Source organism: Melampsora larici-populina, assembly GCF_000204055.1.
Source record: "Melampsora larici-populina 98AG31 unplaced genomic scaffold MELLAscaffold_11, whole genome shotgun sequence".
NCBI lineage: Eukaryota > Fungi > Basidiomycota > Pucciniomycetes > Pucciniales > Melampsoraceae > Melampsora > Melampsora laricis-populina.
In genome coordinates, this window is record NW_006768775.1 from 385,375 (window position 1) to 410,271 (window position 24,897).

At 40.4% G+C, this 24,897-nt stretch overlaps 4 protein-coding genes across 4 annotated transcripts; 1 reads left to right on the plus strand and 3 right to left on the minus strand.

The window, feature by feature from the left end:
• Positions 1–2,957: 2,957 nt before the first annotated feature.
• MELLADRAFT_61726 (uncharacterized protein) lies at positions 2,958–4,097 on the minus strand (the record flags this gene model as incomplete). Its single annotated transcript, XM_007408215.1, has 3 exons — positions 2,958–3,746; positions 3,819–3,896; positions 3,966–4,097. 3 exons carry the CDS (start codon positions 4,095–4,097, stop codon positions 2,958–2,960), a joined length of 999 nt encoding a protein of 332 aa, XP_007408277.1.
• A 1,468-nt stretch (positions 4,098–5,565) lies between these two features.
• On the plus strand, positions 5,566–8,131 carry MELLADRAFT_84617 (uncharacterized protein; the record flags this gene model as incomplete). The annotated part of the gene is made up of 10 exons (XM_007407970.1): positions 5,566–5,634; positions 5,713–5,828; positions 5,913–6,202; positions 6,339–6,452; positions 6,528–6,652; positions 6,736–6,810; positions 6,867–6,923; positions 6,981–7,092; positions 7,184–7,626; positions 7,718–8,131. 10 exons carry the CDS (start codon positions 5,566–5,568, stop codon positions 8,129–8,131), a joined length of 1,815 nt encoding a protein of 604 aa, XP_007408032.1.
• A 4,525-nt stretch (positions 8,132–12,656) lies between these two features.
• On the minus strand, positions 12,657–14,093 carry MELLADRAFT_104832 (uncharacterized protein; the record flags this gene model as incomplete). Its single annotated transcript, XM_007408214.1, has 3 exons — positions 12,657–12,912; positions 13,090–13,210; positions 13,829–14,093. The coding sequence occupies 3 exons, from the start codon at positions 14,091–14,093 to the stop codon at positions 12,657–12,659; spliced, it is 642 nt and encodes a 213-aa protein (XP_007408276.1).
• Positions 14,094–19,821: 5,728 nt separating this feature from the next.
• MELLADRAFT_71399 (uncharacterized protein) lies at positions 19,822–20,938 on the minus strand (the record flags this gene model as incomplete). Its single annotated transcript, XM_007408213.1, has 5 exons — positions 19,822–20,203; positions 20,284–20,338; positions 20,423–20,463; positions 20,552–20,639; positions 20,748–20,938. The coding sequence occupies 5 exons, from the start codon at positions 20,867–20,869 to the stop codon at positions 20,111–20,113; spliced, it is 399 nt and encodes a 132-aa protein (XP_007408275.1).
• Positions 20,939–24,897: the final 3,959 nt, after the last annotated feature.

A 24,897-nucleotide genomic window follows, 5' to 3' on the forward strand; every position in this document is an offset into this window, starting at 1 on the left:
TTGCTCTGAGTTTTCTCAATAAAGAAAGAAACATTGAAATTTGAAATTTGGTTACTGTATTTTTGAAACAAAATGTACAAAGGACCTAAACACATTCTTCTTTCTCTTGCAAGAAGATTGATGATTGATCAGTGAACTTTGATCTAAACCCAAACTTGTTCATCTAGATGTTTTGAAGAGATTCCTCCCCTCAGAGATTCCATATTGTATCAACTACAGAAGATGCAAGGCTGTAGAAGAGGAGGGCCTCTTTGGGTCCCTGCTTACTCACCAAAAGTAGCTGATGTATTGCAATTCCCTCTCCAGGGCACCAAGCTTGCAAAGGTAAGAAAGCCACTGCAAGCTCGGGACTTGAGTTGATTTAGGGTTGATGGGTTGATTGGAGCGGTTCAAGTATAACTTTAGAGGTGTGTGACCTAATTGCAGTTGTGTTATTGTGGTCATTTGATGGTACATGAGTTGTGAGATGCTGTCTAAGTGGTTTGTCAAGTGAGGCTTATGCCCCAATTGTTTGATGCTGTTGTTGCTGAAAGTTTCAGTTTGTGGGTGCCACAGGTGCCACAGGTGTCAGATATTGTAATTCATAATCACAAACTCATATACAGTGTCACTTGAGCTCTCCTGAGATTTGTAGCCTTAGCAAACCCTTGTGTGAGGTCCACTTGACTTGAGACTCTCACAGAAGCCGAGAACCAAAACACATCTTTGGTATCTCAAAACTTAAATAGTAGCATAGAGAGGCAGTGTTTGAACAGACTAACAACAGCACTCACCGCAGCAGCTATCAGTACATATAAGGGAATCATCCCTCATCTATCTAAGGAAAAGATGAGCTTCCAACAATGGAGGGCTACACTACACCTCTTTCTATCTTCTTAGTTTGATGTATACCTAGTGAGAAAATTTTCATTGTGGTATTGTGCACTGTACCAGGGAGGTGTTGGGGGTGGCCGGTCAATAGATTTGGGTTTTGTAGCTCAGGGAAGCCTTGGTGTGATGATGTGCCTGTCCCTTGCACATATTCAAAAAAACAATTCTCCAAAAGCCCAGAGAGGATAGAGGAACCAGTACTAGCTAGTAGAGCTTGAAGGACATCAAGAGCCATTCATGTGATGGTCAAGGCCACAATGCAGACACAGAAGTGATCTTCAGTCCAAGTGTTTCACCAGCTTTATCAAGGATCCCTCCAATGATTTTCCATAGTTCAAAAAACCATAGACTGTATCTTAACCCAGGCTGTTACTACAGACCTGAATGCAAATTTAATGGTCAATAGAGTGATGTGAACAAACTCCCGCAGACCACACCCTGTTCAAGTGGTCAGTGATGAAAAAATTTTGATGAGTGGATGGCAGACCTTGGTCATCTTAGACTTCATAAGCCGTCTCACTCTAGCAGACTTTGTATAGCTCTCAACAGGGGAATGCAGCTCTGGATGTCAGAATTCAATCTTCATCTTGACTGACAGCAAAAATTTCCATGGGGCACAAGCTTGATCATAAAATGAAACATTTATGCAACTGTGAGCATATAAAATGATGTCTCTTTCTCCAATTCCCTTGTGATTCTCCTCACTTCACACTTCTTGCTGTTTCCCACACTTGTCACACTATCAACAGTCTAATCAAAACACATTGCATATTCCAAATCTTTGTATATTTCTTCTTTATAATCAGTATCTTTATTTCTTTCATTTTTTTTGTAATTTCTTTTACACCAGAAATTGAGAAATCTAAAAGTCATTTAGCAAAAAAAGTTTGTTTAAACACATGACCAAAGAACAATCTGAGAAAACTCTATTCTGGTTGAGCATAGCATTTACCACTTGGTAATTCCCATTGGCACCACCCAAAATTCAGAAAACAACAGTCCTCCAATGAGGTTCAAGAATTGAGTTCAATTTGTAGATGTAACAGTTGCCTGCCATCAAATGGAATGGTAACCCACAAAGTTCCTGAACCTTGTGAACTTTTCAAGATCCTTTGTTTTGGCAAAATTCTGAACCTCATCATAATTTTCCCCAAGTTTCCGCATTTGATGGTATAAAATGTACATACAGGAAATCTCTCTCAAAAAGACCAGCCTTGTCAGAGGCAAAAAAAACTGTAAATGGATTTCTTTCTTTTGGTCTGTGCTGTTACCCAGCCGCCCCAACAATCAAACAAAGAAACACAATCTAAATGATAATTTTACAATCCAACCTTGAGTATCATTTGAGGCACAATTTCCCTTATTGTTGGGTGGTACTAATATCCAACTTAGTCCCAGTACTTATGCATACTGAATAGAACCTCTTAGGGCAGTTCAAGTTATCAAGAACAATTAGAAGTGCTTTGGCCTCCATGTGCTGTAAAATTTCAGAACTTCAACTTTCATTTTGTCATGTATGTGCTCCTCAGGTAGGACTTTCTCAGTGTTTCAAAGAATTATAAGCAGCATCTTGCTGTAGGCACAGTGATTTCTCATTGCCGTTTCAAACTTGAACTGCCCTATTGCTGTGAAATATCACAAGCCATTATGTGTATGGCCTTCTTGAAAATCATTTTTTGGTTGGCCAAGGTGTCAGTGGTGTCAAACAGAAAATATTCTTGTCAAGTGTCTTTTGGGTCATGAGGTTTAAAAGGCTTTTTTTGATATAATAGTTCCATTTCTGCTGCTAGATAAATCAAACAAGATTACAAAAATAAGAGAAAGAAATACTGATACTGAATATAAGAAAGATACAAAGATTTGGAATATGCAATGGGTTTTGACCAGAATTTTGGATATACAAGAAATTTTAGTTTTTGAAACAGTCTTTTTTGTTGTGAGATGAGATATACCAATAATCTCTTCAAGTTCAACTGTTGTTGAGGATGATGAGGTTAAGATTATATTGCTGATGACAAAATCTAAAATGAGATATCATTTTTTAGGTTATAAACTACCAGCAAAACTTCAACATCTCTACCAGTTTTCTAACGGAAAAGATGAAAAAGGTGTGGGTTTCTTCGAATTGCTCTTGCGTGTCTACGTAGAGATAATAACTGGTATTCTTGTTTTTCTTCCTCAGTCAGTTTGAACACATTGCCAGATTCTTGGATTGTTTCTTGATTCTCAACAGAGATTTCAAGCTCATTCATCATGCTATCTTCACCGTCAAATAAAGAATTAAAAGATTGATCGGCTTCCTCTGCTTCAGAAGATACTGGTGATAATAATACATCCTCGAACTCTCCGTCCTCGCCTTCTTCTTCTTCGCAATCAAACCCAGCTGATATCCTGGTGATGGTTTGGTCGAATGATAGGCATTCAATATCGGAGTCAAATCCCATTTCTTTTTCAAACTCCTTTGCCAATTCATCAATATGGTCGTCCCATTCTTCATCAGTAGCAAGATGATTGATTTGCTCATTCCATGAAAGATTTTTGAACGAGATTGGTTCAAGTAGTGACTTTCGTTCAGCTAGTAGAATATCCGTGGGATTAGGCGTGGATACTGAGTCGACTTTTTGATAGATGAGAGGGTTTTCGATGGAATCGTCTTCGAACAGAGAATTGAAGGAGCTTTCAGATTCATTGTTGATTTCTTCTTGTGAATCGCAGGAGTAGCAGGATAAACTGTCCAAAGATACCAAGCTAGCCGGCGATCTGAGAAGCTGGATCTCAACTGTGCCATGGTCGCGGTATAAAGAATTGAATCCAGTATCACAGTTTTCTCCCGAATTATCAGTGACCAATGGAAGTTGATCATCAGAGGATGTGATCTAAAAGTAAAAGGAATAAGCATCTATTTCAATTGATCGTGATCAATTGTCGCAGACAGAAAATAAACATACCTCAACCAGGGTTTGAGGAGTCCAAGTAAGAAGCTTATCGCTTGGGAAGAGCTTGAAGGGGTACGACAGCACGACATCCTGATAGCACAATGATAAACAGATCAGAGATCTGGCTTCCGTATCAAGCTAAAGAAATGAACGGCTTACATCTTGTCGGATCGAGGAATCTCCGGTGATCTTGGTATTGAGTGCATTTCGAAGAATGGCTCGCTTGAGATGAAACCAAGTGTCGACAGAAGACATTGCAGCAAGATTCAAGCCAAGGTTTGTCAAAGACATTTTTTGAAAGTAAATGTGAAGATTGTGATAACGCGGATGATGGATGGAAAGCACTCTGCAATTGCAATGAAGATTTGGATGAAGGATGATAGAGGGGGTGAGGCTTTAATCAATGGAGAACACGGGTTGCTGATGGAATTGATGAGTTGATGGAGAAAGTGATGTGGATGGATAAGAAGGTAGAGTGACGAGTGCGAGAAACCACAAGAAGTGTGAAGAGGATTGAAAGAGAATCAAAGAATCAGACTTCCTTATATACGCTCACAGTTGCACATAGCTTCATTTTACATTCGAGCTTGTGCGCCATGAATATTGTGCCGTCAGTCAAGATGGAGATTTCATGCCGACACCAGGTCCGAGTCACGCTCAGTTGCCCTGTCAAGCGCTAGAAGTCTGCTAGAGTGGGACGGGTTATGAAGACGGCCAAGCTCTGGCCTCCGCGCATCCAAAGTCTTTCATCAATGACCATTTGAAGAAAGAAAGGATCGCGCCGGAGTGATAGGGATTTCAGTCGCATTACTCTATCGTCCATTAAAATCACGTTCAACTTCAGGTCTGTTATCGGAACCTGGGTTGTGATATGGACTATTAATTTTTCAACCTCGGACAATCCTCAGAGGGATCCTCAACAAAAAGTTTCTTCCAGACTTTTGAAAAGTTTGTTTCAAATTTTCATCAATCATGAATACGGCTAGAGGGCTACTTGGCGTGCAGTGTCCTGATGCCAGTTGAGGCTCTTGTCGCCTGACTTCTTTCTCTATGTGGTCAAGTGCGTAAACAGATTTGATCGTGAGGTCTCTACTGTGGAGTCAAAGACCTCACATTTCCACAGTCCCGCTTTGCAAGACAACTCAAACGATGTATCTGTTGCATGTTCTTGAGTTTCATGTGATTCTGCCTCACTCCATCCAATGACTTCGTGTCCTGGCATCCACAATGTTTTGGATTTGGCTCTATTACAGAGAGCTAGCGCAGGGAACATGTCCTTAATTGTTTCGGGGCGCATGAAGCAATAACGCAACTTTGTTCATAGATATTTGTACAATAGGTTCGAGTTGGAAAGGCTCAAATGCACTGTCCCTACATCAAAATGATGTTTCTATTATTTCTTTAGAAAATTTTCAGAAAGCCCCACCTGCGACTCACGATGCTAGTGACTTTTTTTATGTTTTTTGAAGGGCTGGTAGGCCAAGGTACGCAAAGTTTCACCCAATTTTTGCCAACTTGAGACGCACTATGATAGAAGGGCAAAGAAAGATGTCAAAGAAACTCACAAAGGCCCTGCAAAGTTTCGAATTTTGAGGCCATCGGATCTGGTCGAGTTTGTACATATCCGAGTCGGATCTCATTTTTTCGAAAAACCCGTGAAGCATATTTAAACTTCAAACCCACAAATCCTGAATCCGACTCAGCATTTTCCTTCGACACCTTCAAAAGTCAAATCAAGTCAAACTGAATACTAGAATCGATGATTGGTCCACAAGATATAACTCTATGTGAACATTTATTAACCACGCTATATGGTCACGCTTGTGGAGTAAGTCAAGATTCATCTCAATCTCAATGTTCAAATATAAAGTCACTAACATTAAAAACTTGAATTCAATGTAAATAGGAAATCGGCTCACTTTTACTGAGAAGAGGTCGTTTACCATTCTCAAGTTTGGTGAAATTATCATCACTCACTTCTCACTCGATCCGATCGGCACTTATAACTTTAATTCAACAAAAGTAAGGGAGATTTTTCTCGAATAGATTTATGAAGGTAAACTTTGATTCTGATGAAAAATATCACTTTGTTTTGTTTTGTCACAGCTGTGTTTGTCATTCGGAAACTTCAAGCGCAAGCACATCAACTCAAACTAATTCACCAGAATATTTCGAAGTGATACCAAATGAAATTTTAGCTAGAATTCGATTTGGGAAATATATCACGATTGTTGATGAATTATTTGGTATTGAATCAAGTTCGATTATTGAATTTGTTTTAGAGAATGGAAAAATAAGAATCGGTCAACTTATCGCTTCACTATTATCAAATTCAAATTCAAATTCGATGAAATCGGATTCAGATTCACATGAAGTGAAAAGCGAATCTTTAAAAAGTTAGTCTTTCAACTTCTTTCATAAACCAAAAGGTTCTTTATTCTAAATTAATCTTTCAACTTTTGTTGTTTTTTGGATTGCTCTTCCTTGCTCTGATTAGCTAATTGATGTTTGTTTTTTTCATTTTCTTCTAAGAGAGTCAAATCATTCGATCCAACATCTTAAACTTACTTTCTGAACGTTTCTTAAAGCCTTCTCAACCATCACACTCAATTGCATCACTGGACTTGGAACTTGCATGGGAAAAACGTCAGTGCCTTTATTCCCTTTATCTCCTTCAACTACAAGATTTAATCAATCTCTGTTTTTCGTTTCCTTTTCCAGAGATGATTAGCGAGATCCCAGGTATACCAACACCCAAGGATTTAAGAGCCGTAAAAGAACGTGTAGTAGATAAAGTAGTAGTAGAGCGGGATCGAGAATTCGATGAATTATGTGCCTTTGATCTTGTAAGTTGACCGCTGTTTTTAGAAGTTGACTGATCGTGATCTCATCAAAGTCTCATCAAAATGAAAATGTTTACTATGTTTAGAAAAAAAGAAAAATGACGATTGATGCAGGTGGTCGAGGTGGGAAACGATCAAAGATAGAGGAGTCGATCTTAGATGTTAGTCTTTTTGTTTGTGCTATCATATTTCTTCAACTGAAGATTGATCTGTACAGGATGACATGTTTGTACGAGTGAATTACGATAGATTTGATATCAAAATTCGAAATTCAGTCAGTACACTCCTTATATTTGGAAAAAAGACATGTTCATTGATTTTACTTTTTTAGATATTTGAACAAGAGTGCTTAAGGTCTTACAACCAAGAAGCCGCACTTGTGATGAAAGCAATGTTATCCTTGGCTGAAGCTAAGCAAAGGGATACTCAAGATCTAGTTTCAGGTAAGCCCTGAATATCTGGTTTCACCTTTTCCGCTTTCGCAGCTCTCAAGGATTTTAAGGCTGCCTGAATTGAGACAATCTCTGTTTTTAGAACCGATCTCTGCTCAATCAATTGTAATCAGATTAGGAGATCAAGCCAAAAAGCTCAAAACTTGTTTTCCAACAAAAACAAGTAATGGACAATTCAATTTAAAACTGAAAAATACTGGAGATCTTGCAGCCGAAGTACTATCAATCATATCGAAACAAGATGATTTTGGTACCTCAAGTACATCAGTATTTGTAAATGGAAGTCTAGATAAACTTTTATCACAAATGAATCCAATTGCCATGGTTTCAGAGAAAAAGGGAAATTCGACTACTTTAGGAGGGAGTGGTAGTGGAGGAATGAGAGAATTTAAAATTGAATATGGAAAGTATTCGGTCGAATTAAGAAAAGCTTTGGTGACAAGGATTGTTAGGGAGACACTCGGTATTGAAGCGGCTAGAGTGGTTAGGATCTTGTTGAACAAAGGTAGATTAGATGAGAAACATGTATGTTCATTTTCTATCTGCATCCGACCTGAATAGATATTGAACCTTGTTTTTCTTTGCTTCATCTTGATGATTACCTTCAATTCAAAAGCTAGCAAAATTTGCTATGATGACATTGAAAGATTCAAGAGAATTATGTTTAAAATTATCAACTCAAAACATAATTGAATTACAAGAAATCCCCAAAACTCAAGATAGAATGCCATCAAGAACCTATTATTTATATTTTATAGATTTTAAAAAATTAAATTTAAACTTGATTAACAAATTAAGAAAATCACAAATTAATTGTATAGAAAGGATTTATAAAGAATTGAACTCAAATCGAAATTTGATTTCAAAAATCAATCGTAAAGATATCTTTAACGATTTAAATCAATTTTTAAATCATTGGGAATTAATTGAATTTAATAGATTGAAAATCAAATTACAAGCTTTAGAAGTTGCTAAAATTAGATTAGAAAGAGATTTGTTTATACTTAGAGACTTACCTTGGGTTGGATGATTACTCAAGTTTTGCAGTTTTTTGTTCTGTTTTGTTTAAATGAAGTTACGTTTTTTGAAAATTTCAATGAGATTTTTTTCCGTGTTTTTTAATGTAAACGAAGTTATATATGTTTTTCGTAATTTGTCTAGCTTTGAGTTTATAAAGCTTTGTTGATATATAATTTGATAAACTTCAATCATAACAGAGGTTGTTTTGCGGCGGGTAGTAGTTTCAAGGTATAAACTTGTCATACGCAAAACAGCACCTGTACAAGGGCCTTGAAATAAATTTCATGTCACAAGATATCAATAACACTTCATGGAAGTTGATGATGGATTAGAGCAATGACATGTATCATAGATTGTCATAAATTAGAAAGAGGAGAGAAACCCAAATGCATATGTGGAACCAAATAACAAAACTGAAAACTTGCACCCCTCCATCCCTCCTCTGGTGAAGGTGAAAATGTAATCAGTTTTTATAAGGTGTTGATGAATGGGTGGAAGACACAGTGTTTTATAAGGCTACTGATAGAGTGGTTCAATTTTCAAGAGATGCCATGGAATGATGGATTCACACTGCAAGAAAACAGCACTTATAAGAATACATCCATTCTCTGCAATTTCAAGCAATTTAGAGCCTTGATAAAACCTCTGTGCCAACTCTGAATGAGAAATATATGTATATAAATTTATTGATTTGAAAATATTTATTGCAGAAGCTACCATTGAAATCAAAAAAGGTATCAAAACATAAAATAGACCTGCTAGATGAAGAAAAATGGAGAACAGGAAAGTACACAAATCTGAAATACAACAACTACATGTTGATGCTATTCAAAGATTGATCTGATCACTTGAAGTAACTAACAGAATATGTCAATCTCATCGCAGCATAAAAACAAAAGTGTGTTTCAGATATCACACTGACAAAGAACCTTATCAAGCAATAAGAGCATTCATACCTGCTACAGCAGCAACAGAAACTAAGCAAAGGTTCACAGGTGCCTCAAGGAAGCTTGTCTGCAATTCTCCTTCCTACATTTCACCTCTCATAATTACTATTTGTGGTACTTTTGCAAACTTTTGAGCTCTTCTCTCTCCATCCAAGATTTACTTAATCATTCTTGAGTGTAGGTGAGTAACTCAAAGTTTGTGGATTCACCAAGCAGGGTGGGGGGGGCTTTGGACCGCCTAACCTGCTGGGTTTCTATCTGTGACTATCTCTGAGGCCTCCAACCCGGCATTGTGTTGCACTAATCTTGAAGCTGTGTATGCATGGGGTCTCCAGAGAGATGGAGTCTAAGCCATGGGACAGTGGGTGGGTTCAAAATTTCTATGTCACAGGAGTCCAAAGACACAACAACTTTCAATTGTTACCCTCTTGCCAAGGCTGCCACTGTACAGTCCCCTCCAAGTGGTTTACGTAATCATTCAAGTTCTGCAGTGCCGGGGCCGGGGCCTGTTGCGAACCCAATGATTACAAATCCTAGGCGTGGGGACGTGTACTATACTATACTATACTGAGACTATACTTGGTATAGTATAGTTCAACTATACTGTACTTGAGCTATATTTGGTATAGTATAGTACAACTATACTATACTGAGTATAGTATAGTATAGTTCCAACTATACTGAGTATAGTATAGTTCCAACTTACTGAGTATAGTATGGTACAATTTAAACTATACTATACCCAATTATATTCATACCAGTATAGTATAGTGGCACCCTTGCTCTTGCTTGAGAAGGGAGTAACTTTGTAAGGAAAGTAGTAACAAAGGAGATCATAGATTTTAGAAGACCAAGACTAATCCGGGACAGAGTAAAGGTCCAAGCACACAAAAGTACAAATGTAACACCACTCATGTCCTTTAGCAAAAGAAGTATATACTTCTTGCTCTGGAAGCTCTCAATCTTCCTCTACATCAAGACTTCTCCTTAACTCATTCCTTCATACTCACTAATATTATTTTATACATCAGAACCCATTAACAATTCATTTTGACCACCCACCCACCCAACATACACATGTAGATATAATATACAGTTGTTGTGAGAAGTATTGGTAACTTTTGAGGTGATGGGTGTTGCCAAGTTTTAACTAGAGTTTATCTGTGGCCCAAGACTCTGTTTTCTTTGATGTCACAGGCCTAAACCTTGTTTGGCTCCTGCAATATGCTTCTATCTCACGGTACACATGGTCAAAAAGGAGTTTTTTTCAGTTTTTTCCAGTTTTGGATCAAATCCCAACACAACACAAAATAAAAAAAGTTACTGTTAGTTCTCACAACAGCTGTAATAGTACAGGAGGTGAGCACAAGACAAAGGAGAACTCTCCAAAGACAGTCTTTTGTGGACCTTCTCCACAATCAGGTCTTGCAATGTGTAGATTTCAATAAGGAACAATATTTATAAGCAGAGACCTAAATCCAACTATAAACCTTCCCTCACCTAGACATAAACTAGGGAGGGAAAGGATGATCCTTTTTTTGAACTATTTCATTGTCTTCATCCTCCTGAAATGCATCAAAACCATTAAGTTAGAACAAATTCAAATTACATGATTATATACAACTTCAAGAAACATCAAGGCAGACGAAGCTAAACAGATATTGACAAATCCAGAGTTACATAGATAGAAGGTGTGTGATGAAGGGGGTAGTAGGATAGTGTTAGAAAAAGATTTATTGGGATTAATTAGGGAGAGATGCTTTGAATGTTGTTGTTTTATGTTGTGACCGTGAAAATTTGTGACCTGATTGTTTTTCTTATTAACCCCCCACCTCTCTCCTCTGAATCTTTTTCCCCCCTTGGGTAAATTGATTCTAAAGGCAAGAGTAAAACAGAGTCTCTTATTATTTTTCTATCATAGTGAGCTCAGCTGAACCTTTACTTTGTCCTCTTATATTTCTTTTTATGGCGCTCTTTTTCTTTCTCAATCTTGTCTTCTTACTCTATAGTTCTTTCTATCACTTTAAAATCCTCCTCTGTCCCTTTCTTCAGGTTTGTCTAAGAGAACTTGTCTACTGTCATTGTTAGCCAGTGCCTCATCAGCATAAGAGCTAAGAGCTTCTGTCTACCTTCTTAAAGGTTTCTTTATCCATCACACAGTGTTGAGCGTTTATTCCTGAACTCTTACACCTTCTATGCAATAAACATGATGTGATAAGATTGAATGGATCCCCTGAGCTTGGGGACGTGGATAGCTGCCAAGACCTGAGAAGCCAGTGGACCCAAGTATCTGGTCAATTCTAGAAAGAGTTGACAAGAAATTCAATTGTAGAATTTTCCCCAATGCTTTCAGAAAAATTTGTGTTTACAAAATTCACCTCAGCAACTAGCCAACAGCAAACATCATTAGTGCAAGAAATTTTGGTTCCTTCCTCCCACCCCTGTGCCCTACCTTGCAGAGGACCTGGTTTTGTACAGTAGTCTACGGCCACACACCCATACCCAAACACACTACCAAACTAGTTACCAATTGGTCTTATAGCATTGGACTACTGTATGAGACAAGGTCTTTCCTGTTGCGGCTGGCCTGGCTAGGCACCGTAGGTGCCTAGGCATCTCACCCGTTTTTGGTTTAGCCTAGGTGGAATATCTAATAATGTTTAGATTAGGCTGGTTTCTTTATTTGTTTGTTTTGCGTCATAGTTGTTGTGCCTAGCTGAAACATGTTTCATATATAAAGCTATTGTTTCTTCTTGAATAGTGTTATTCTCTATTGTCACAATTTGTTTGTTTCAGTAGATCTCAACTAACACTAGTTTTATCTAGTTTGCGTTTCATCCCCTTACGTCTCTACATTTCCATGTGGAATTGTATGAGCATCACTTTTGATTCAAAAAATATGTATACAAAACATATTCAGATCACTCAGGTATGTACACCTTAGCCCTGAGCACACCCCATAGTAGAAGGGGAAAGCAAGAGATCTGATGCTGTGGTGAGAGAATTGGTGGCCTCTGAGACTGCTGTGATGCAGGAGTAAGAATTTTCACACTCCTGTATCTTCCTCTGGAGTCTGAACCAGTCTCTCCTAAGACTTATGTATTAGGTCTCATGCCTCTGTATTTCCTCGTCTTACACATTGTACCTTTGGTGTAAGCTTCCCATCTGATGACATTTTGAGAGTCACCAATTCTGAAAAGAGATGAGCTGCTGATAAACCTCCAGAATCATCATGATGTTTGCATAACTTCTCATAAACATCTTGAGGTGAGGTACAGGTCCTGATCACCTGTAATTTCTCATCATCATCTGTGGCATGAATTGCTGCAAATGCTTGAAGCAGGTTGGTCTTGTGGTCATCTAGAGCTGTGGGATTGGTAGGAGCTTTGATGTCACACAGAAGGTACTTAGAGAGCTTCAGAATTCAAACATTCAAGTCTTTCATGATCATGAGAAACACATTTTCCCATTACTTTCCAGTTTTTGCATAATAAATTCCTTCACATGGTTCCTGCTGCAAGTGATAATGAGGATTTTTATTTTTAAAGTATTTTTTTGATAGAAATTGATGAATCTAATAAAGTACAGTCATGTCCTTTCAAATGATTTCATTTCTCCCGTTGTATCTGGATATGGGGTACTCCGTGTGTAACAGTGTGATGAGGTTTTGTACTTGATTTGGATGCTGTTTGTGTACCCTTTGAATGATCTAGCAGTCCCTGTAGAATTATGATGTGAATGAGATGCCCAAGAGGGATGATCAGAGGAAGTAGCAAAGAGTGTATTGAGTTTGGCAATCTGATCTTTGGTGTCTGACCTGGTACCACCTTGACATGTGGAAGGACTGGCTGAGCCAGTAAAGCAGATTGAAGTGATGTCAAAAGGGAGCTCAGATGCAGGGAGATTCTTGTCTTTTACCACGAATTAGCAATTAGTCACGTGACCCGGTCCGTGACTGCGCAAGCATTCGTCCAAATTTCAAAAGTCTATTATCCTAACTTTTTCGTCACTCTTGACTCACCTCTTCAACGCGATACCGGCCGACATGGAGGTCGACGACGCGACGGACTCGGGCCAGAAGGAGCAGAGTACCCTAGGGAACACTACTCCAACTCGCGACGCGTCCAACGCGTTTATCAATCCTGTTGGACCCCAAGAAAGACCAAAAACGACTGGCCCCAACGCCCCCCTCGTTTTCGACAAAGATAGTCTGGCCCAAGGACTTACCCAATCTCCGTCGATCCAGGTGTCTGACCTGGGCAATTTCTCAAAGAAAAGATCAAGGTTGGATTCGGCTGGACTAGCAGCCGAAAACCAAGCGACGGAGTTGGCAGGTACTCCCAGGTCAAATCGAATCGCTCTCCTATGCCCAGGAGCTGAGTCTAAATCTCTTAAGGAGTTGATTAGCAAGCTCCTGGAGGTGGTCAAGTCAGGCTTTCCGCTAGCCAACAAATCAAAAACAACGAAAAAGATCCAGGTCGATGTCGACACAGCCGCCGACATCCTGGTCTTAACAGGAGCTGTACATGACCAGGTCATGTACGAAGACGCTCGAAAAAACTTCACAACACCAGAAGCCCTATTGGGACCAACCAAACAACGATCGATAGTATTCAAAGGAAAAGAAACCGAGGATAAGCTTGACGCTATACTCGAAATCCTTTCGTTACAAGCATCAGCTGGTACTAAAAGCCCACAGCAACCACAAAAGAAAGGCACTCAGGCCCCATCATATGCACTAGCAGCGTCTAAACACGCACCGACAAACAACAACAACACCAACTCGGGGAAATCTTCATCGTATACGAAGTCAAACCCCCCTCGACAAACACCAAAGGCAAAATCAACTAATGTCATCACACTAGTCCATGAACCGGGTACAAATATCACCCATCCAAACCACTCCAATGCTAAACTGATCAACGAGCTCAACACGACCTTCAGAGCATACCAGATTAAAATGAAACCGGAAGATACGTCGGCCATTGAGATTAAGAGCGTGAGACGCCATCCATCACATGACATTGATGTATACTTTGAAACAGCTGCGCACGCGGCTAAAGTCAGAGCATTACCAAGAACATGGTTACAAGGATTCTCAAAAACGCTAACCTTGAAAGAGGCCCGTCACGAGGTTATTGTAAACGGTATTTCTACAACTTTTGATCCAAATGTACCAGACCACTGCGAAGAACTCCAAGCATGTAATGGAGATCTTCTAAAAGATATGTTATTTGTCCGATGGCTTAATCCAAAAGCTATTGAAGACCCAAATAAGCGCCACTTGTCTATCTTGATTGGATTAAAGAGTGAGGAACAGGCTCAGAAATGCGTAGCCAATAAAATTTGGCATGGCAGAGGCAAACACCTCACCTTTAAGAGTGGCCCACCTCCACAAAGGTGCTACAACTGTCAAAAGTTGGGACATACAGCACCGTCTTGCCCAATTGACCCCATTTGCCCGTTCTGTGGCGACAAACACCACGCACACAGCTGCCCCCAAAAAGAAAAATCTGAGATGAAGTGCACAGCATGTGCGAGAAAGAAACTACAACTTGAGCCCCTGACGAACCTCAAGACTTTCTTTGCCTCAAAACCAGCTGACATCATTCACCATCCCTTCAGCCCACTATGTCCAACAAAGATTGCGGCGAGCGCCGGACCATATAACCCGAGCAGCTCCCCAAAAATCATCATCATAGAAAGCGAAGACATGAATTTATCCCAATGATAGAAACACGCCTTCGCAAACTCATCACATCACAAGACACAACGGCAATACTACAATTAAACTGCCACCGCTCACAGCACGTAATGTATTCCTTATTTAATCATGAACTCACCAATAATTTTTCTATTATAGCTCTCCAAGAGCCCCACATCAACAGACTAGATTACCTACCCCCTAACCAAACGAACTGGATTCTAATCAGCCCAACAGCAGCCAAGAAGAATGAAGAATCAAGACCTAGGGCCTGTCTTTATATCCAAAAGGACCTTCAAGCGGCAATCAATCCAATCACATCACCCTCACGAGACATAGCAGCGTGTACGGTAACTATTAACGACTTTTCACTCCTCATCACAAATGTATATAACGCGCCAAAAACCTTTACGGGGTTTGAGGCGTGGGACACGCTAATGACCAAACTCCCACTCCAACTCCAGCTCCTACCGACAATAGTAGTGACCGATGCTAATTTACATTCCCCAGCATGGAACCCACTACACAGCAACAACACCGAAAAAGCAGCAGAAGACCTCATCGACCTCATGTCCAAATGGGACCTACACCTGAGATCACCAGCAGGACAGCCTACATTTGGCCTTGGCTCAACAACGACACGAGGGACTACCATAGATTTGGTATGGGTGAACGAACAACTTGAAGATGTTATTCAAGCCTGTCTGGTAGACACAGAAGACATCACAAATCATTTTTCGGATCACCAATCTTTAATCACCACATTTACCACAAAATCCCACGAAGTAACGACAGGAAACGAAAATCGACGCAAGAACTGGAATAAAGTTGATACTCCGGCACTACTCATGGACTTACGAACAGCACTTCCAAAAGTAAGACGACTAACGACACAAACTGACATTGATGATTTTGACAGAAGCCTGCGAAACTCAATCACCGAAGCGCTTAACAAAAACTCACCAAACAAAGCAGCCCCAGGTAAGCATAAACATTGGTGGATACCCGAGGTGCTAGATCCTCTCAGGAAAGAAGCACAACGTCTGCACCGAATCTTCAAAAACGACAAATCGGAAGAAAACAAGACAAACTACAAAAAAGCACGAAACATATTCAACAAGAAAGTCGACAAGATGAAAGAAAACAGCTGGAAGATTTACTTGTCAACACTAACTCATGAAACGCTATTCCAAGCTAAAAGGTTTGCATCAGGACGAAAACCGTCAGCGCTAGTCAACACCTTGATTTCAAACTCAGGTAATGTTATATGCTCAACAAACAAGGAGAAAGCTAAACTTCTCTTTCAGACAACGTGTGTGGCAACTGCCCCCTGTCAAATAGCCGAGTCTGAAATCCTCAGCTTCCCAATCAGCCCAGAAAACCGAACATCAGAACAAAGCATGCCAGACTTCTTCAGTTATCTGACTGAGGAAAACATCAAATCGGTCATAACGAGCGTTCCGCCACTCAAGGCACCGGGAGCCGATATGCTCCAAAATTGGGTTTGGTGTAAAGTTTGGCAACAAGCTAAAGCTCAAATACGCTCACTATTTCTACAAATCACAGAAACCGGGTTGATACCCCAAGATTGGAAGCAGGCCCGTACCATCATGTTACCCAAACCAGGGAAGCCAGACTATACAGCGGCCTCAGCGTATAGACCAATAGCGCTCTTGCTGACATTAAGTAAGATCTACAAAAAATTATTGACTAAACATCTCTCAGAACAGGTGGAGAAAAAACGATTACTCCATGAAGATCACTACGGTGGTAGACCAAATAAATCAGGACACAAGGCTCTTACACACCTGGTTTCCTGGATACGAAAAGAATGGACAAGAGGTAATGTGGTGGGTGCACTCTTTGCTGATGTGAAATCAGCGTTCCCATCAGTGCACCACCCCAGACTACTCGCCATCCTCGAAAGAAAAGGTTTTCATGACCAAACACTCAATCTACTTCACAACTTCCTCGACAACCGCTCAACAACCTTATCATTCAATGGATTCGAGTCAGAGCCCTTCAAGCTAACGCACGGACTCCCACAAGGATCTCCGCTTTCACCTCTCATGTACCTCTTATACAACAACGGCTTATTAGAAACAACAGATAGCATCAATAATGCATCCGCCTTGGGTTTTATTGATGACGTAGTTCTTCTTACCACAGCATCCGACAAACACCGACTACGATCTCAAATGCAAACATTAGCTTACAGGCAGAACGTCTGGGCCCAAGACCATGGGGCTATTTTCGACACAAAAAAGACCTTTTGGGTCATTTTTAATCCCAAAGAAATTGAAGACCCGCCAACAATGAGCTTCGCCGATAGAAAACACATCCTACCAGAGGAAAAAGCGAAGTGGTTAGGTATAATCATTGATAATAAACTAACCTTTAACCAACACAGGAGCGCAGTACTGGCAAAAGGCCGACAAAGAGCAGGCTTCCTAGCAACTCTTTCGAAAGCAGAGTGGGGTATATCACCACGACTGATGAACACGCTAATAACGACCACAATTCATACAGCTCTCGATTACGGGGTAGCGGCATGGTTACCTTTTGAACCACCGAAATACTTCATCAAGGACTTAACCACAATAGACAACATTTGCGCAAGAGCTGCATTGGGAGCCTTACCATCAACACCAGGGGTTTTCCTCAAACACGACGCCAACCTTACTCCGCCAGGCATAAGAATCCAGAGTAAGATCATGAATTTTATGGCGACATCGCTAACAAAACCTCCACATTCGCCCATCTACAGTTTTGTCAAACAGGCGCAAAACTCAAACCCAAGATGCCACCACAACCCTTATCACAGGTTCTTCCAACACGCGATCAGCAAGGAATTGTCCGAGTTCATTCAACAAATCCCGCTCGACCCAACTGACATACTGACAAGACCGTCTAATTACACGACTATTATACAAGAAAATGAAACAATAGCTAAGACAGAAGCTAACAAACTAACTGACACAATAGAACATGTTGTGATTTTCACTGATGGTTCTAGAATTCCGAAAGGCACAACCGCAGCAGCGGCGTGGTGCAAAAACACGAAAAAGTCAACTTCCGAACACCTAGGAACGGCACGAATGCACGGGATTTACCAGGCAGAATACAGAGGAGTCCAGATGGGACTCACAATGGCGTTACAAACGGCTTCGGTCCACACACGGAGGACGACCATATTACTCGATAACCAAAGCGTTATAAAGGATTTAAGATCCAATAAACTTCCTATTACCACTCTTGACGACAGAAAAGAAACTTACAAACTGATGACTTACCTACACAGGACTTTCCCGAACATGAGAATCACGATACGATGGTGCCCTGGTCATGTGGGAGTATACGGAAACGAAATAGTGGATGAAATCGCCAACAAAAAGGCAAGGAAGAAATTACCTAGCACATTCAAAGCAAAACCAACAGCCGCTAGTTTCGTTTCCGCAATCAAGGAATGGAAAACATCAAACTCAGAAATCACCAAACTGCCCAAGCTGAAGAGGCTCGGCCACCAACCACAACAAAAATCACACCTCAAACACCTATCAAACCTCAACAAACATCAAATTAGCACAATCACGAAACTAAGGTCAGGACATATTGAATTGAATCAGTACCTGAACAAATTTGGACAGATCCACGACCCAAGCTGTGAATGCCAAGAAGGCATTGAGTCAGTAGAACACTTTTTATTCACATGCAGAAAGTTCATTGAAGAACGAAAGAAATTTGAAGAAGAGCTGAAGAAACTCGAACTCAAAAGCAACACCTCAATCTTACACAAACCTATTGCTTATAAAGCCATTGCGCAATATTGTGATGATACCTCACTGTAAACATCATTCAACTTCCCCAATTTGGCAGAGGAAAATGATTAATAGTACAGTTTTTCATAAAAGAATCTAATACTGCACACCTGGGCCATTTCACCCACACTACATATGTGCAGCAAGCTAAGTCAATAGTTGTCTATCATGTACATACAGGTCTGCTCAGTTTTTTGCCCATCAGAATAAATAAATCACATGTTATACCACATGTAACTTTTTCGACTTTGAAATTTTTTTCCCAAAAATTCACTACATATAATTCTGTAGCTGCTCAGGCAATATTGTTGAAGCTATGTCTTAGTAACAGAAAGTGTGTTACATGCAGTTGAGTTGATGAGATCACACCAAAACATTGAGTCAGTGTATGTAGTCAATCTTTTGGCAGCTTTTTTCAATCTGAAAGAAGTTACAGCATGTATTACATATGAATAACTTGTCCTGATGAGCAGATAACTGAGCAGAACTGTATGTACATGATAACCACATATTCACTGAGCCTGCTACACATATGTAGTGTGGGTGTTATGGCTCAGGTGTGGAGTGATAGACCATTTTATGACAAATCATACTCCCAATCATTTTTCCCTGCCCACTTGGGGAACCCAAATAATGTCTGCAGTGACCTGGAGACTGAAAAGTCGCTGGAGCTGGGCAACAATCAACGACGAAACCACGCCAACACAAAGGCAACAACCAAGAGAATAAGTTTTTCAATTTCCATCCTTTAGCGCCGTACATTATAAAAACCACATATGTAAAATAGATGAAACAGCCAACAGCAACCCTTTCCCCTGACACAGCCAGAGGGGTTTTACCGGTGCTGGACATAGTAGATAGTGTTTGATAGCCTAGCGGCTCCAAAACACTTTAAGCAATGCAAAAAAAAAAAAAAAAATGCACCCATGTATGATTATCATAGTGGATCATGTACACTGACCAGCCTATCCTTCACTTGTCACAGAGACAAGTGTAAAGATCAAAAGTTATGCAGGCTGTTGATGGCAATTGTCAATGATTCCAACTGAGCTCTGATCATGGGTGAGATACCTTTGTCCCCCCTTTGGAAATTGATGGTGCTGGGGTATAAGATCTTAGGCATCTGGTCCTATGCTAGGGCAGAACAAGTTTCTGGCTGATAATTGTAACACAGGCTCCAAACAACCTTATCATGTAGGCTCTGAAGCACATCATATGGTCTTGAGCACATAGAAAGAGCTGCCCAGAAAATGCTGACATTGCAAACTCAATAAAGCCACAAATGTACGCGAGATTTCAAGATGATACCAAATGAATCCAGGCGCAACAGGTAAAGAAGACAAACATAGATTGTACACATTGGCTCCTGGCAACAAACGACCATCAATATCCCAGTCAAACTAATCAAGGATCGACTTTCACCAGACCCAGCGTCCTTTCCGTGGGAATCAAATCTGGGTGTAAGACTGCTATTGATGCCGAAGGAGAGCTGCGATTGTGAATCACGCCAGCGTAAAACTTTATGGATTGCCAGGTTGGTCCTTGTATGCTCCTATGTCCAAGTACACGGCAGTGTCAGGAGATTGAACATCACCGATCATGATGGTAGAGTACTAATTCAGGATTCGATGATGTCAGGGTTTCACGTATGTACAGTCTCAGGAGAAGATCACGATATTAACAAGACACTTACGCCTTGGCATTGGTTCCAAGAAGTCTGGAAGGCATTCGCCACAGCCGCCTTAGAGCTAAAGATTGCAGAGAGTCAAAGTTGACAATAAGCTCCGACAGAAATTATCTGATGTTGATGAAATTGGCACAAGTTGGCTTACATGTGAATCGGTGAGGTTCCGTCCACGGTTCTCAACTTGAGCTAAACAAAGGAATTGTGATTAGTCAGCATAGCTATATGATTGGTTTTGGTTGAAGTATCTTGAGATTGGAAGACTCCTATGACTCACCTCGCAAGTCCGGTAACGAGATGGGATCATATTGCCATTGAAAATAATGGTGTCAGGACCACTGGGGAGAGGGAATAGAGGTAAGGCTCTATGAATCCAACGCAGGAGCAATCAGTAATAGAGCAAAGTTGTAACACAAAGCATGGTAAAGAGCATCTCAGGTTTAGATCGACCAAGCAAGCAGAGGTAAACCAACGTTAAACAATGTTGCTCCTCGATCGTTATCGAACCTCGGGTCAAACACTCAGCATCGGCCAGTCCGAGAGTCATACAAAGAAAAGCTCCCGATAAGGTTACGAGTTTTAAAAGGGATATCATTTTGCTATGTCGAGTGAAGTAGCGAATAATTTGTGGATTGAAAGTGCTGTTGTAAGTCAGGTGTAGAGCGGGAAAGACAAAATGACTATCAAAGGGCCGCCTTTAAAGAAAAACAAGTGGGCTGCGTACATGGAGGCCCGAGGGAGAGCGTATGTCATGATGAAATAATTGCGTTTGAGCACCGCCTAGGTGGGAGGATCTTAAATTCTTCTTCCTCGCCTCAGTAGTACAGTGTGACATAGCACCTCGAATGAACGAAAACACTAAACTGATCACTGGATGTGCTCAATGATCGCTTGTACATGATGTAATAATTGGGGGTTGGCAAAAATTAAAGTTGTTGAGAGTTTGAAAGAGCAAACCATCAAGTGGATACCAAGCTGAAGTTCACTTCGATCATCGATGTCGACCCTACAAGTACTTTTTGGCGCAAGTGGCACAGCCATGCTCAGCTCCTTTGAACGTTGCCGAGGCGAGTTTTTGGGTTTTTCGTCGGGTTGCGGACGTGACCATGATCTCAAATCTTGACGATGTGGCGGAGAAATCTCATTGTAGGATGATGCGATACGCTTTCTCACGATTTTTGTCTCACGCATCAGCCACGTTGTCGTCAATTATCACTCGGCCGGTTTGCTCCAAATATCGGCCATATCGACAGAGCTCGAGAACGAGCAAGCTTGCAAGGGAGGGATCAACCCATAAACTTATCAAAGTCCCTCCCCCGCCCGAGTAGTTGAGGGAGGGACTTACGGCTAAAGTCCTGCTTTCCAACTCACAGCAGCAGAGTTTTCATCCATTTTTTGTTTTTGCCCATTATGAGGCTCACAGACCTCATAAAATCACCCATCCAGCCACATTAACATCTTGTGCGTCTCCTCTTGCCAGTTTCAGATTGTCACTGCAGATAGATTCATTGCTATTTTGATTCTTGGACACTGTGTTTTCGGGGTTTCAAGCACACCTTGGGGGTCCTGTATTGAATTATGTGTTGCGGCTATAAGTTTTTACAACTCTTCTGAGTGAGTTTCATGATTAAAATCTGTGCTGAACAATGCACAAGGATATGTAGAAGTCTGAAGAGAAGACCTCTCAAGCCGCAAGTGTCATTTTATGATGTCTGTGACTCTCATAATGGGTGATCAAGGAAAGAAGCCTGAAAGTCCTGCTGCTGTGAGTTCAAAGTAGGACTTGTGCTGTAAGTCCCTCCTTCCACTATTTGTGTGGAGGGGGACTTTGATAAGTTTACCATGTCACACAGGTTTCTAACTTAAAGTACTCCCTCTGAGGCTTGAGGCGCTTTGGTAAGAGCACCTGAACACCCTGCAAGAAAGGGTTTGTTTAAGTTAGAGAAATGCGAATACGTTAACTTACTAAAACTTAGAATGAAAATTCTAAAGCAGCATGATATTTGGGCGTATCCCAAGGCTGAGAGCCTAGGGTTATAAATTGCTTGATTTTATAAAATTAATCCCCTACGCCTATGAAGATAACAACACGATAATGAAAATAACTAAACTTCAACCAAAAAAGAAAAAATAGAATAAAAAGATTTTCTGAAAATAAAGATAATAACAACACTAATAATTAATAAATTTCTTTTTTTTAAACAAAAATAAAAACCTAAATAACAATAAAAAATGAAAAAATAACCATAAAGCAACGCTAGGACCTCAGCACAATGAATACGGGCTACAGTACAATACGTTACGGCCCGCGCCATATTGTACTGAGCCTTTTGTGATTACGGTGACTCCATACCAAAATCCCTGGAAGGCAAAACCGGCTACGGTGCCTATTACAATTACGGGTTGGTTTTGTTATGGGGACCGTGACAAAACCCATAGTCACTACGGTTGACTACGGGTCATACAATACATAATCAATATCTGTGTATATCAATCAACTTACTCATCACCACACCTTTCCTCATGCACAATCTGACCTACCAACACTCACTGTTCCCAACGCAGGGTCCTGCACTGCCAGCATAGATGCCTCGGGTTGAGAAATCTGAGGCATCATCAGAGGCAAATCCTCGGACAGACCTTGTCCAAGGTTTTTTCCCTGAGAATTACCTTGGATCAAAACCTTGGGGAGCTTCTGTCCGAGGTTTTGCATCCAAGGATACCTTGGATTACAAAATCCAAGGTAAATATGTTGGTGGTGCTGACACCCCAATCTGGCCACAATCTTGCTGGATTGGTCATGCAGCCTCCGGTCGTACCCATCTCCAAATGATAAGTTGAGTTGTGATTTGTTCCCTTTGTTTTCATTTTAATCATTCGGTATAACACCCAAACCGCTACGACATGCTATGGAATTCACCGTTTTCCATAGTGGTGCACAGCCTGCGCTATGAGCCTGATCACTACGGCTGCGCTATTTAGACAAAAAAAATTCTCACAATGTCAAAGTGGTATGTACCACTATTTTGGCGCTATATAGTGCACTATGTGAGTGATGAGGAGATGATAAAAGTTTTTTCAAAAATAAAAACAAAACAAAAGATAAACATAACAAAAAGGAAACATGAGAAACAAAACAATAAATGTGGAATTGAATATTTGAACTTCACAAAAGGATGGAACACATCATTTGTCCTTTTTTTCTTTGTCATCTTTTCTATATAAAATTCAAATGCCATGATCAAAATTACACTTTATCAAGAAAATCAATCTCAAGAAGAAGAAGATGGACTAGTGATCAATTGTGATTGGTCGGACCTAACAGTACCTAAAAACAAAGAGAGGAATCAAAATCAAAGAAGATCACATTGATATGAATCAATTGAGTCAGTAAGAAGAACAGACAAACAAAATATCAATCAGAAACTTACTTAGATAATGATAAAGTACCCTACAATCAAAATCTGAACAAGTAAAGCTATGAGATAGTGGAGAGTAAGTGGAAGAGATACAGTTAGTGATTAAAAGATTGAGAGGAGAGGAGAGAGACAACTTACCGTGATTGAACAAACTCCGATCAAAGTAAAATGCAAAATTTGTGAGATTGACATTGGAGATGAAAGAAAAGAGGAGGTGGTTAGTTTTGTGTGTGTCCGTCAATTGAGTGGAATTTTTTGGGTTTTTTGAGTATTATCATTGTGTTCATCTGATTGTTGGATCAGGAGTGGAGTGTTCTGAGTTTTTTTGATTAAAAAGTGTCCGAGTTGAGGTTTTGGTCCCTTTTGAAGAAGGGTGTTAGTGTTTCTTTTGAGTCCTGGTGTCTGCAATCAAATAGTTATCTTTTGAGTTTGATTGTGATTGTGTTCTTTAAAAGAAAAAGTCTAGTAGTCTTGCACCTAGTTGTAGATGTGGCGTGGCCTGGCGTGATACCCTGTACCCCACTGGTTTTCTCCGCTATATAGCGGAGAAACACCTCCTGGGCCGTGTTGCACAGCGAATGCCCCCCTATGGGAAGTTCCAGCCCTGGTGTGCAGTGCGGAAGCTTTGCTATGTATTGCGGGGCTCATGGCGCACCCAAAAAACGCTACAACATTGCTCCGCAATCGCCATATAGTGCAATGCGGTTTGGGTATTGGTCGGTATCTGTCATCCATTTCCATCATCTCTTTCAATTTTATTAAGTCTCTCTCTTCAATATTAAAATATTAATCAAATCTCTACTTCTAAATCATTATCCCTGATAGTCCTGTCACTCAGACTTGACCTTTGTCTGGTTTACTTCTTCCACCTGATTCCATCCGTCGTTCCAGTTGTAGTAGTCCATGTCAACAGGATTTGAGCTTTGTCAATACTTTGGGAGATTTGCAGGCCGCATTGAAACGCCCTACCAAACCGGTCACTCTGAGTCTAATCAACTTGTCCAATGATGAAGACAATTACCACACTGGAGAACAACCAACAAGTCTGTCTGAAGGCCAAGAAGAACCTTCCCAATACCAACACCGGCATCAACTCAATCAAAACAACCTAAAAAAACCAACTACTCACAAACAAAATAAATCAACATCAGATCAAAGCCAAAACAAAAAGAGGCAAGCACCGGACAGAGCCCCTGCAGTGAAG